Here is a 13,089-nt window from a genome sequence, read left to right on the forward strand (position 1 = left end):
AAAGAGTTTACTACCACTTTAAAACCTTGTGCTCACAATTTTATTGGCCAGCCATATGTCCCTCATTGGAAAGAATGGAGCTCTTTCTTTACCTTTTGTCTCTCTTTTTCATCTGTATTGAGTGACACTTTCTTGTTTTTCAAGGGGCGGTCTACATATTGTAGATGTACAATACCGTCTGCTTAGAGCCTGGGGGAAAACCTGCAAATTTGTGTGTCTGTTTAACTACCATATTTATATTTCATGTGTATACCTAGCAATTGAAAACTCAGCTTGTAGCAAAAGCAATACAGACTAAAGAAGTATAGGATGTGCATATTTGGAACACAGGGTACCCATTAAGTGGGACTTTAGCAAGGCTGACGGTAGACTTTTCTTGAACATTATGGCAGACTTACCTCTGTAATAATTGTTAAATAGTGCAGCGCTATGAAATAAACTCTGAAATATATATATACAAATATAAAGTGTACAATGCTTATTAATAGTGATTTTCTCACACTCTAGTCAGTCCTTGTGTGACCGCCCAAAAATTATTAATGAAAAAAGAAAAAATAATAAAAATAGTAGTGAAAAAACAACTCCTGTATTTTCTGATAAAATGTTCTCATAAAATGTGTTGTAAACAGAAATTATTACTATTCACATTTATATTTGGACTTATGCTAGTATTTGGCGCTGATTGCTTTTTTCACAGACTTACCTCTGTGTTTCCTTTTTGTCAGCACAGACAGTTTAGTGTTGTCTCCTGCCATTCCATAACCATTCTCTGATGATATAAGAACTGTGCTTTTGCGCTAAAGTTACACTGGCCAGTCACCAGGCTCCACTCTCTGTACCTTACAAATTCCACAACTGGGCTAGGAGTTTATCCTGCACTGTGCATTGGTCCCCACCATCGTCTGGTTCTCTCCTTATCCAGAAGTAAAATATTTTAGGTTTTTTGGTAGGGTCGCGTGGGACAAGCCAGCAACTGGAGCTAATGCCTGTCCAGACACACCAGTCCTTGTGGCTAATGCCAAGGTTTGCAGACTGCTGACTGTGTCCACATCGCCTACTGATTGTGGAGATAGTTTAGGAGCAATGTGCATAAACAGAAATCTTTGAAACTTCATCCAGTTGGAGAACAATGATCACTTTATTGGTGCTTGACATAAAACATAGTCAATGTGTTTTGGAGTAATTGGACTTCTTCTTTGGTAGTGTAGCACCCTGCTAGATAGGCTGCTAGGATTTCAAGTAAATGTAGCTTTTGGCTCCTTTGTACTCATTGAAGCAGTTATTGATTTCTTTGGGTTGTTCTAGATCTCACAGGATACATGTTTGACTGCTTCCCCCTGCCTTGTGGAAGTTTCCAGAACATAGGGGTGGGAGAGTCAAATAGGCAGCATAAATATTTATTGTGCTTGAGCCAATCCTAGGGGAGGTGTGTCCAGTAGGTGGCTGGGCAGAATACTGTATAAGTGACCTGGGGTCTGAAGCAGCTGGGACTTGTCCTGCTGCAGAAGTTCCATAGCTTCAGAGGCTGCGGTCCCTTTGAGGCAGTTCTTCTGGAGTTTGCTGATGTTCATCTAGGTTCTATCTGTGGCAGAGCTGGGAGACCTATCCTCAAGTATCTTTAGAGTCAGCTAAGAGACCTCACCTAAGGATCTGGTCTGGAGAGCTCTGAGAGGAGTGCCTGGTGGAAGCTGGAAAGTGTGTAGCTGTCTTGTGGCATTGTATTAGCCTCTCCTTCACTGGACAGTGTCTGGTGGAAGCTGGAAGGGAGTAGCTATCCTGTAATCAAAGAGAACCTGGAGGAAGCTAGGAACTTTGCAGTTGTCCTGTAACATAGAGGTGTCTGGTGGAAACTAGGAAGTGTTCAGCTGTCCTGTGACATTGTGAGTACTGACCTGAGCTCAAGATCCCAGCGACTGTGTCCTGTTTTTTGGTATTAAGTGCCAGTGGTAGCTTTCACTGATATGGCTCTTGGGGTCTCAGTTCTGGTGATTCTCCTTTGTATAAAGACTGTTCAGAGAAGCCTAGCCTGGTGAAGTATGTCCTCCTGATTCAGTGTTCTTGTAGTATCCCATACCACCTGGCACCCTTCCTTTCTGTTCAAGTTTATCAATAATAAAATCTAAAAAGACAACCCCTGGACTGTTTACTGGAGCCAGAGTGAATAGACTGTTGCTAGGGTGACTGGTGGCCTCTGTACTGTTTGGGAAAGAACCAGTTAATATCAGCGGCTCCTATGGGGGTAGGGCTACAGTAGCTCTATTGGTCATGCGGACTGTAGTCCATGTCCTAATATGATATCAGTGTTCCACTGCAGGTGCAACAGACACTGCAGAACAGGAGACAGTCTATATTCCCCATGTCCAACAGCCCTGAGCCCAAAGCACTAAAAAAAGGGGGAGGCCAAATCCCCTGAAATGTACTGGCTATGTTTTATGTCATACACCAATAAAGTTCTATGTTGTTGTTCTCCAACCAGCTGCAGTTACCAAATCCTTCTATTTATAATCGGTGCTCCTTGCCTATCTCCACAATCTTCACAAGATTGAAAGGACACGCTTGAGATACCTCCAGAAGTTGGTCCGCCATAGACCTACCCACCACCGACAAGGTCTAGCACTACCTCATATGTACATTATAAAGCTTTACATGCATTGGTTCCATTCTCATTACAGATTTAATGTTCTACCTTTCATAAGTGGTTGTATCCCATCAATATGATGGCCAATGGAGCCCTTAGAAGCAGATTATTCAGTTCTGTGGGTGCAATCAACATAGCTCAACTAAAGAAGGTGTATTCTTTCACGAGATGTTAGAACAAATTATTGTGTCATTCAGTTCCTCCAATTCTGTTGACAAAGATATATATTAGTAAGTATTACTCTGTGCCTTTTGTCACTCAGTAGGTATAGAAGAGTTTACATAATTTGGCCTTTTTGTTACAGATTAGGATTCCTCTATTACTTAATAAACATAGTATGCAATTAATGCAGCACATTTCCCAATCTGCCATCTGCTGGATCTTGTCACCGGATAAATATGCTGAGATCTGTACCTACAGCTATTTTTGAGTTTGTTTTCAATAAATAAGTGACAAGTACTGAATATTTTTTGCAGTACAAAGTGTTATTATAAACTGATGTCACAGTTACACATTCTAACAAGACAGATTTTTTTTTCTGTCAGTTTCTGTAGCTGTACAATCATCAGCATTTCAGCCAATTCACTGCCAGTAGAATTGAATAGGAGCTGGGGATCTGCTGCTTTTGTGTTATCACAAGGAATGCAGAGCAGCAAACCTTGACCTTTGTTTTTTTTTTCAGCTTCTTTGTCTTACACCCTATAGATCAGTGTTATGTCTACTGGTCTTCTATTCCCACACCACATGGCAGGGGCCTCAAAAACAGCATTAGTAGAAATTAGGAAATATTTAGAATAATATTTTACTAAAATCCCTATGGCATCTCCCTGTAGAATTTAGCATGTGAGTGTTCTGTGTGTTTATAGTCAGGGAAGAATATTGATTTAGGAAGAAGTTTAATAATAAATAATGAGCCATCTATATTACATTTACACAGCTCCCAACTGTCCCTGATTTTGAGGGACTGTCCCCATAGCTCCCAACTGTCCCTGATTTCACGGGACTGTCCCTGATTTGGAGCAATGTCCCTCTGTCCCTCTTTCTTCCTCATTTGTCCCTCATTTTGGTCTGATCTATATAGCTGTATATAAAATTTGCTTTTTATCTTTAACCACTTGCCGACCGGGCCATAGCCGAAAGACAGCTGCAGCGCGGTCGGCTAGCTCTGGGTGGACTTCCGTGGGACGTCATTCCAGAATGTTGCTCCCGCGCGCCCCCTGGGGCGTGCACCCGGGAACATCCCTAACCGCCGGGTCCAGAGGACACGGCGCATCATGGATCACGGTAAATAGCCGCTGATCGCGGCCATTTACCACGTTATCGTTCCATCAAATGACGGAGCGATCACATGTAAACAAACCGGCATCACGTCATGATGCCGGTTCCTCCCTCCCCTCTGTGTACCGTTTGGTACAGTGCGAGGGGAGGAGGGGAAGAGATGGCAGCGCTGTGGGCTGGATGTTTAGTGCCCACAGCGGTGCTCAATGTCAGCAATACTCTGCAAAACTGCAATACTCTGCAAAACTGTGCAATGCTCTGCAACACTGAAATACTCTGCAAAACTGTGCAATACTCTGCAACATTGTACAATACTCTGCAACACTGTGCAAAACTCTGCCAATACTTTGAAACACTGCAAAACTCTGCCAATACTCTGCAACACTGCAAAACTCTGCCAATACTCTGCAACACTGCAAAACTCTGCCAATACTCGCCAATACTCTGCCAATACTCTGCAATAAATTTTAACAGAAACAAAGAATTTTTTTTTTAATTGAATTTTCAGTCTTTTTTGATTTATAGCGCAAAAAATAAAAAACCCAGCAGTGATTAAATACCACCAAAAGAAAGCTCTATTTGTGTGAAAAAAAGGACAAACACTTCATATGGGTACAGTGTTGCATGACTGAGTAATTGTCATTCAAAGTGTGAGAGCACCGAAAGCTGAAAAGTGGTCTGGTTAGGAAGAGGGTTTAAGTGCCCAGTGGTCAAGTGGTTAAAAAGCGTTTCCCAGTGCATCCAATTTCTAAATGGTTGTATTTGTAAATTTTAAAAGCCAATATAAATGAATAGTAGTGGTAAAAAAAGCCCTTGTGGATTTAATTAACCTTTTTTTGGGGTTATTCTCCTTTAAGGGGGTGTGGCAGGGGGCGTGTTCTATGCCTACATACAGTTTGCTAGCAGGTGTCCCTCATTCCCATCTCAAAATGTTGGGAGGTATGCTGTCCCTGATTTGAAGCAATGTCCCTCTTTCCTCCTCATTTGTCCCTCATTTTGGTCTGATCTATATAGTTGTATATAAAATGCACTTTTTATCTTTCAAAATTGTTTCCCAGTGCTAAACCTTTCATCCAGTTTCTAAATTGCTGCATTTTAAATTTTTAAAGCCAATATAAAGGAAAAGTAGTGGTAAAAAAAAACTCTTGTGGATTTGATTAACTTTTTTTTTTTTGGTTAATTCTCCTTTAAGGGGGTGTGGCAGAGGGCGTGTCTCATGCCTACATACGTTTGCTAGTAGGTGTCCCTCATTCCTATCTCAAAATGTTGGGGGGTATGCATAAACCTATAATGTAATAATGATAAACAAAGACAAGACACTAACATAACCATGTTTATCAACAATGCCGTGTGATCAAGACCCTAATAAACAGAAACGTGATTGCCATGACAGTGCTGACATTGTATTTACATTGTTTTGTTTATAAACAAAGGATAAGGGTATCCTGTTTGAGTTAAAGCCTTAAGCCTGCCATAGATGGTGCGATTTTCTTTCCTGAAACCATGGGATAAGCTATTTAGTTTTCCCGGCAGAGGGGGGGAGTCATCACAGCCAGGAGAACACACAGTAAATATTGCTAGCGGCTATAGCCACTGTCAATAATGGCATGAAAAATCTGACAGGCTGGTTGTACCCAAGCTGAACGATAAATTACCTTGGGTACAATCAACCTGCCCATACACGGTTCAAATATCGTCTGGTCCTTGTTGAATTGGCTGAAATTCGAACTGTCTATGGCCGTCTTTAGTCAAGCCATAGATTATGCGATTTTATTTCCTGCAACCATGGGCTAAATAAGCAACAATGGGGGGTTGGGGGGAGCACACAGTGATTATTGCTAGCAGCTATAGACGCTGTCAATAATTGCATGAAAAATCTGATAGGCTGGTTGTACCCAAGTTGAAATCTCAATCAATCCCTGCTGAGCCAGCTGAAATTCGAACCGTCTATGGCCGGCTTTTGACAAGCCATAGATGATGCAATTTTGTTTCCTGCAACAACGAGTTGCAGCAAAGAAAATCACTTGATTCCTGCGGAGCTATTGTGTTCTCTGGCGGAGAGGCGCAGGGAGCCGTCCCTGCCAGGAGAGAACAATGATTACTGCTAGTGGCTATCGCCACTGGCAATATTCACATAAAAATCCGACATGTTGGTTGTGCCCAAATCGATCGATGGATGAACTGAGTAGAATCAGTCTGACCAGAGATAGATCAAATCTTGGCTGGTCCCTGCTGAACTGGCTGAGATTCGATCTATCTATGGTCGGCTTAAGTTTGGTTAACAAAAGAAAAAATTAGCAAGGGGCAATAATTACATTTATTTAGAAGTGTACTGGTGGCTGCTGTCCTAGTTGAACCCCTTTTTGCCGACATATCAAATCGCATGCCAAAGCGCATCAATGTGAACCAGGGCTAAAGGCGTTTAAAACCTACGGAGAATTTTAGGCACTGTAGTTTGGCGCCATTCTCTTGGCGTACGCAATTTTAAAGAATGACATGTTAGGTATCTATTTACTCAGCGTAACATCCTCTTTTACATTGTGTGCAATAAAATTCATTAAAGTGTATTTTTTCCATAAAATTGCATTTGAAAAACCTCTGCTCAAATACCGTGTGACATAAAAAAACACCCATCTTTTTTATTCTATAGGGCCTCTGCTAAAAAATATATAGAATGTTTAGGAGTTCTAAGTAATTTTCTAGCAACAAAATTTCGATTTTTACATGTATGTAGGAAGTGTCAGAATTAGCTGGGTAGGAAAGCAGGCAGCGAGGAAGTGATACAACACCTCCTTACCGCCTGTCAAATGTTCTCTCAAGAGCGATCCTCATGTGGATCGCTCTTCACAGACCAAAGCAAGTGTGAACGAGCCCTAACGGGCATCAATTATGAAAAGTTCTTGGTATCATGGTTTGTCATCATTTTAAACAATTTTAAGTCTTGACATACACTATATTGTCACAAGTATTGGGACGCCTGCCTTTACACACACATGAGCTTTAATGGCATCCCAGTCTTAGTCCGTAGGGTTCAATATTGAGTTGGCCCACCCTTTGCAGCTATAACAGCTTCAACTCTTCTGAGAAGGCTGTCCACAAGGTTTAGGAGTGTGTCTATGGGAATGTTTGACCATTCTTCCAGAAGCGCATTTGTGAGGTCAGACAATGATGTGGATGAGAAGGCCTGGCTCGCAATCTCCGCTCTAATTCATCCCAAAGGTGTTCTATTGGGTTGAGGTCAGGACTCTGTGCAGGCCAGTCAAGTTCCTCCTTCTCAACCTTCCTCATCCAGGTCTTTATGGACCTTGCTTTGTACACTGGTGCTCAGTCATGTAGGAACAGGAAGGGGCCATCCCCAAACTATTCCCACAAAGTTGGGAGCATGAAATTGTCCAAAATGTCTTGTTATGCTGATGACTTTTTTTTGAGAATTTTGTTTATTAAATTTTTGGACATACAAAGATAGTGGAGTGACCCAGCACAACACCGCCCATTCCTTGACCAACATGGTCAACTTGAATCCAACATTTAGTCGACCTAACACAGGTAACTTCTTTACAACCCCCCCGCCAACATCCCGGACCACAGTTCACCACAATTAATAAAAATTACTTCTCTTTATCTTACCAGTAGAGGAACATCAGAAGTAAGTCCATGTGAATATACATATATGTGTTTATTATACTCCCCAAAGCACGTTATGCTGACGACTTAAGAGTTCCCTTTACTGGAACTAAGGAGCCAAGCCCAACCCCTGAAAAACAACCCCCCACCATAATCCCCCTCCACCAAATGATTTGGACCAGTGCACAAAGTAAGGTCCATAAAGAAATGGATGAGCGAGTTTGGGGTGGAGGAACTTGACTGGCCTGCATAGACTCCTGACCTCAACTCAAAAGAACACCTTTGGCTGAATTAGAGCGGAGACTGTGAGCCAGGCCTTCTCATCCAACATCAGTGCCTGACCTCACAAATGCGCTTCTGGAAGAATGGTTAAACATCCCCATAGAATGTGGACGGCCTTCCCAGAAGAGTTGAAACTGTTATAGCTGCAAAGGATGGGTCAAATCAATGTTGGTCAATCACAGCGCCAGAGCCCGCGATACCTGGAAGTAACTCCAGGAGACATGTCACCGGCCATAGCGGTCCGCTGCGGGGGCTTTGATCTAAGGTAAGTATATCATAATGAGCTAGTATGCATACTAGCTCATTATGCCTTTGTCTTGCAGGGTGTTTTTTTTTTTGGGGGGGGGGGGTTGTCCTTGTGGGTTTACAAACACTTTAAAGTGGTTTTACACCCTGTACAACCACTTTTACCTACAGGTAAGCCTATATTAAGGCTTACCTGTAGGGGCTTGAAATATCTCCTAACCTCCACGGTTTATGAGATATTTACGAAAGACCTAAGCGCATGCGCACTTTAGAAAGGGCACAATATGCCGTTTCTAATAGGGGTCATGCCGTGACTGGCGGCTCCCGCGCGCATGCAGCCCTGGAAGGAAGAGGGGTGAAGATGGGTGCTCGCTGCTAGTGGGGGCAACGGTGACGTCGCGGGCTTAAGTGACACGTAATGTTGCCCCGGAAGGAAGAGGGGGTGAAAATGGACGCTCGCTGCTAGTGGGGGCAAAGGTGACATCGCAGGCTTCGGTTTCAGGTAAGTGACACATAATGGGCTACTATGCGATGCATAGTAGTCCATTATGCTTTACCTTTGCAGGGAGATAAAGAGGAAGTAAAACCCACCGGGGTTCCTCTTTAAACTTCATATGTGTGTAAAGGCAGGCGTCCCAATACTTTTGGCAATATATTGTATTTGGTATCTGTTAACCTAACTCATCTTTATGATTTTACAGAAAATGTGGAGATTTTATTTTTGTTCACTAAAATGAATTTGAATGTATATATTTTTTTTTTTACTGAAAATATAGATTTACAGCTGTTACATGGATCCTAAGCGTTTAGAAAATATATGGCGTTTCAGCGTTTTAAGTGCATGTTCCTTTAAAAATGTGCATTTTAGCATGTGTGTAAAAAAAAACGAAAAAAAAAAAAAAAAAAGGCTATGGGAGGGAAAAGGTTAATACCCACAAAGACATGTTTTATGTGGAAAAAAAAAAAAAAGTTCCATGCATGTATATGACAGCTTGTCTTTGCAGTATCTGTGGCCTTGGGTTGGGTTCTCTTTTGGGTTGAGGTGTTCAAGTCTTGCCATAGCGTTTTCAATGAGGGGCTGACCCTAATAGAGAGCGAGAGGGAGGAAGATTCCTTGCTGACAGTGAGAGGGGGATGTAACATTCTTGTATAGGAGAAAAAAAAAAAAGGGTGTGAGGAGTGAAAGAAAGCAGCAGAATGCAGGTCAGGGAGATGAGAGAACACTGGCGGGCTTGGGAGGAAAGAGTGCTTGTAGAGAGATGTGTGGGGACAAGGTGTAGGAGCAGGTGTGACTGACATATACAGGTGTGAAAGAGTCTACAAGAAGTAGGAAGTCAACGTCAGGAATTGTCCTATAGAACACAGCAGAGTATACCCAGACAGGGAGACTAGGAAGGGATAGAGACGCTGAGGGACAGGAGCATTAGGTCAGAGAGGCGTGGTATAGATATAAAGGCAGGGACAGGTAGGAGCACTTAGGTAATGGCAGGGTGGGGCGTAGAAGCAGGCTAAGAGAGTGGAGAGCAGCCCAGTGACAGGAACAGTCTGCTGCATACAAATAACGCCTTGTAGGCTTAAGAGCAGCCAAGGAAGCAGAGCCGACGCAGGCCCACTCTGATATAGGACAAGGATTTAGTCTGGGGACAAGCAGGTTGAACGTGGCATTGGGAATAGATATCTGCACAGTGTGGGAGATTGAACTTCCACCCTCAAGGCTTGAAAATGCAAGACAATCACTTCCTTATGTCGGCCCTGCAGCCAAACCTCCAGATCACCTCGCTGGCGCTTCCTACCGACTCGCAACTGGACCGCAAGCTGCGTGAAGAGAACCAAGAGCTGCGCAATGCCCGTGTGCAGGAACAGGTCCGGGCCAGGATGATGCAAAAGGGGTCTTCGTCATCAAAGACCGGCTCAGTATATGGAGGTAAGAGAGATCCAAATATCTCATTGTCACCTAGTTTTGAAACCGCTTCTAGAACTTCTAAGATTGTTATAAATGTACTATGCTGCTGTTCCAGAGCACCGGCATGGATGGGGTTAAGGAAGCATGGCTGTTACACTTATTAGCCTAACTATAGGTTATCAAGTCTAACACGCCCTCCCCTTCATGCTCTGAAAACAATGGTCATTAGCCCATCAGTACAAGGGAAGGTCAACCCATTCATTGCCCTGTTGGGTTTGCTTCATTGATCATATCTAGTTTCCTGTGTCAATCATCCACTGTTCCTAATGTCCTTTTAATTGTGCCAGAACAAACATTATTTGACAGTTCTTCTACACATATAGCCTATCTTTTTTTATATTTTCCTTTCCACTTTGCTGATCTAAACAGAGAAAGAGCCAAGCTTCAGGCCACAGCGGCCAATCGTGGTTTTGAAGACAACCTCTGGTTGGTTGCTACGGGTAACGGATCCACTTTTGCAACACTTCCTTGCTTCCACATTTTCAAAATTTGCCTTCTAGCCTAGAATGTTGGGGTTGTCCATGTGTATGTGTTAATCACAGGGCTTTGCACACATTGAAGATCAATCAGTTGATTCATCCTGTAAATTATATCATGACTTGGCTATCCTGTCCTGATTCATCCTGTAATTAAGTAATGTTTGCAAACAAATTCTTGTTGTAACTAATAAAAACAGGGAACTGGGATTTTCTCCATTTGTCATCCTACCCTGCCCCGATTCTTGAGCTGCTAGTACGTTTTATTGCATTCCTTCTCACTTTAGTGTTTTAGGACTGGTCTTGTTAAAGCCTCTTAACATGGTAATTAAGTGTTCTTTGCCTAAGTGCTTTGAAAGGGAGGTATGCACTAATCTTGACAGACTAGCAGAGTGATTGTCATCAATTGCTTTATAAGGACCTATTGTGGAATATGAAATAATTATTCATACAGCCGCACATAGTAACATACCTGTCATGCAAATGATGCAGCCTCACCCTGGAACAGCCTTCAACATCTTTGGACCCTGAGGGTGCTGCCATTCATACATACCTCTTGTGCTTTCATTTACTCCACAGTCCCCATCTGGCATTTAACATTTACATTTGGCTGCTATTGAACATGTTACCTGACTTCATGAGAAGATATAAATGATACTCTTAGGCTGGGTTCACATATGTGTGGCCGCGGTGTCTAGCCTGGGATCTGGTGTGTTTCTGTAAACCGGTTCAGGTGTAATTCAGATCCAAATTTTTGCCTGAATTCACACATGAACTGGACCCAAAAACGCACAGTTCCCTTTTGGAATCTGCACTGCGGCCGCCTTGGACAGGTGTGAACCGGCATCCCATAAAACCACATCCAATTCGCACATATGTGAACCCGGCCTTATCCTTCACAAATGTTTAATGAAAAGTGAGACTACAGAATTTGTACTGAAATCCCTTTTCTATTATGCTTTTCAGTGTATGGTTGTATGTTAGTTCTGTTTTAGGGCTTATTTACATGGGCAATTTGGGCTGTACGCCGCCGAGGATCATCGCTTCTCTGCAGCGGGTAGCGCAAGTGTTTGTGATCAGCCATGGCGGGCAGCCTGTACAAATCATTGACCAACATCGGGCTGTTCACATGTAACCAGAAATCCTAGTGGTTACATATGATTGGGGATAGGTGAGCGGACCTGGAAACAAACTGTCTGCATCCAGATCTGTTCCTAATCACAAGTAACCATTCAGATGTATGTGAACAGCCATGGGCACCTGTCATTGACTGGCACAGACTGCTGGCCATGGCTGACAAACACCTGGGCATACCTACCTCAGAGAAATGATGATTCTTGGTGGCCTATGGCCCAATTTAGCCATGTAAATGAGCCCTAAGAGTGAACATATAGCTAAAACTTTTTAGTAGAATGGGTTAAAACCCCTGTCAGTTTATATATTTATTCTTTTTTTTTACTGTATGTGTACCATTGTGGAAATCTCATTTCCTGTCCCAGAGATGCAACAGGAAGTTGATAGAAGTCTTTCAAGTGACATGATTCTCACCCCCCTCCTTTTAAAAGCTGGCCATACTTGGTTCAGTCCTTTTTTCCATTTAGCCAATGGGCTGAATGAAAATATCTGAACCGAGATTCCCTCATCCATACATTTGAGGTGGGTGGGGGAATCCTCCCCACTGTGTCATTGTATTCTGAGAATGGGACTCCCCTGCTATCAGAATACATTAAGCAGCGCTGCAGCCAAGTGCTCATTGGATGGAAATTTTCCAGCAGGTCCATTTTATGAGAAGTCGATCAATAGATTTCTCATGAACCAAAACAGCCGTAGATGGATTGAAATTTGGTGGGGTACTGCTGAACCGGCTGAATTTCGATCCATGTATGACCAGCTTTAGACCACTTCATTGGAAGATTTCCCGTTACCTCTTGTTCTGGAGAAAAAATATGCTAACGTTGTGGATTTCTCTTTTCTTGGTGATAATGGTCACCGATATCGATAGATGGTTGACTCTCCATGATGGGGACAGACTGCAACACAAATCTGACAGGGGGTCTAACCCTTCCCACTCTATCCCAAAAAAGTTTTTTTTTTTTCTTTTAATTTTGGCTAGAGATACACTTTAAACTATGTGCTGCATGGTATTACCACCCAGGGGCTAATTTCAATATTTTTCATATTTTTTTTATGTTTGTGTTTTTGCAACTCCTTCAGGGAGACCTTCACAAGACAATAAATGTGGAGATCACTGACAGACACAGAAATCCATGTAAAATATTGTTTTGATGTCTCTTCCCCACTGGGGACATTTCCCCTTACTTCCTGTCCTCCTGACACCAAGACCAGAAGTAAGGGACACAAAGGGTAAATCATAACCCATTTGCAAACTACTAAGGACAATACTGTTTTTTTTTTTTTTTTTTTTTTTTTTTTTAGATTTCCTTCTTCTTTCTCTCCTCCCTCTTTTTTCTGTTGGTCTCCATTCACACCTAGGCATTCCGAATCATGAATCAGTGGCACCCCAATCGTGGCGTGGTTTTGCCGTGATCTGTCAGGCAATTCTGGAACTTCAGGCGATTTAG

The 13,089-nt window shown here is 42.6% G+C and overlaps 1 protein-coding gene across 3 annotated transcripts in view; it reads left to right on the plus strand.

Moving 5' to 3' along the window:
- The window catches only part of PKP3 (plakophilin 3), a 157,450-nt gene that overhangs the window by 45,046 nt on the left and 99,315 nt on the right, over positions 1–13,089 (plus strand). The window contains exon 2 of one of the 3 annotated variants that reach the window (XM_073604686.1): positions 9,827–9,992. The exons of 1 other annotated variant lie outside the window; for it this stretch is intronic. In XM_073604686.1, the coding sequence (XP_073460787.1) occupies positions 9,827–9,992 (166 nt within the window). Of the gene's footprint in view, positions 1–8,998; positions 9,993–13,089 lie in introns of those variants that run through there. One more of the 3 variants, XM_073604685.1, reaches the window with a different exon arrangement.

Source organism: Aquarana catesbeiana, linkage group LG11 (assembly GCF_042186555.1).
Source record: "Aquarana catesbeiana isolate 2022-GZ linkage group LG11, ASM4218655v1, whole genome shotgun sequence".
NCBI lineage: Eukaryota > Metazoa > Chordata > Amphibia > Anura > Ranidae > Aquarana > Aquarana catesbeiana.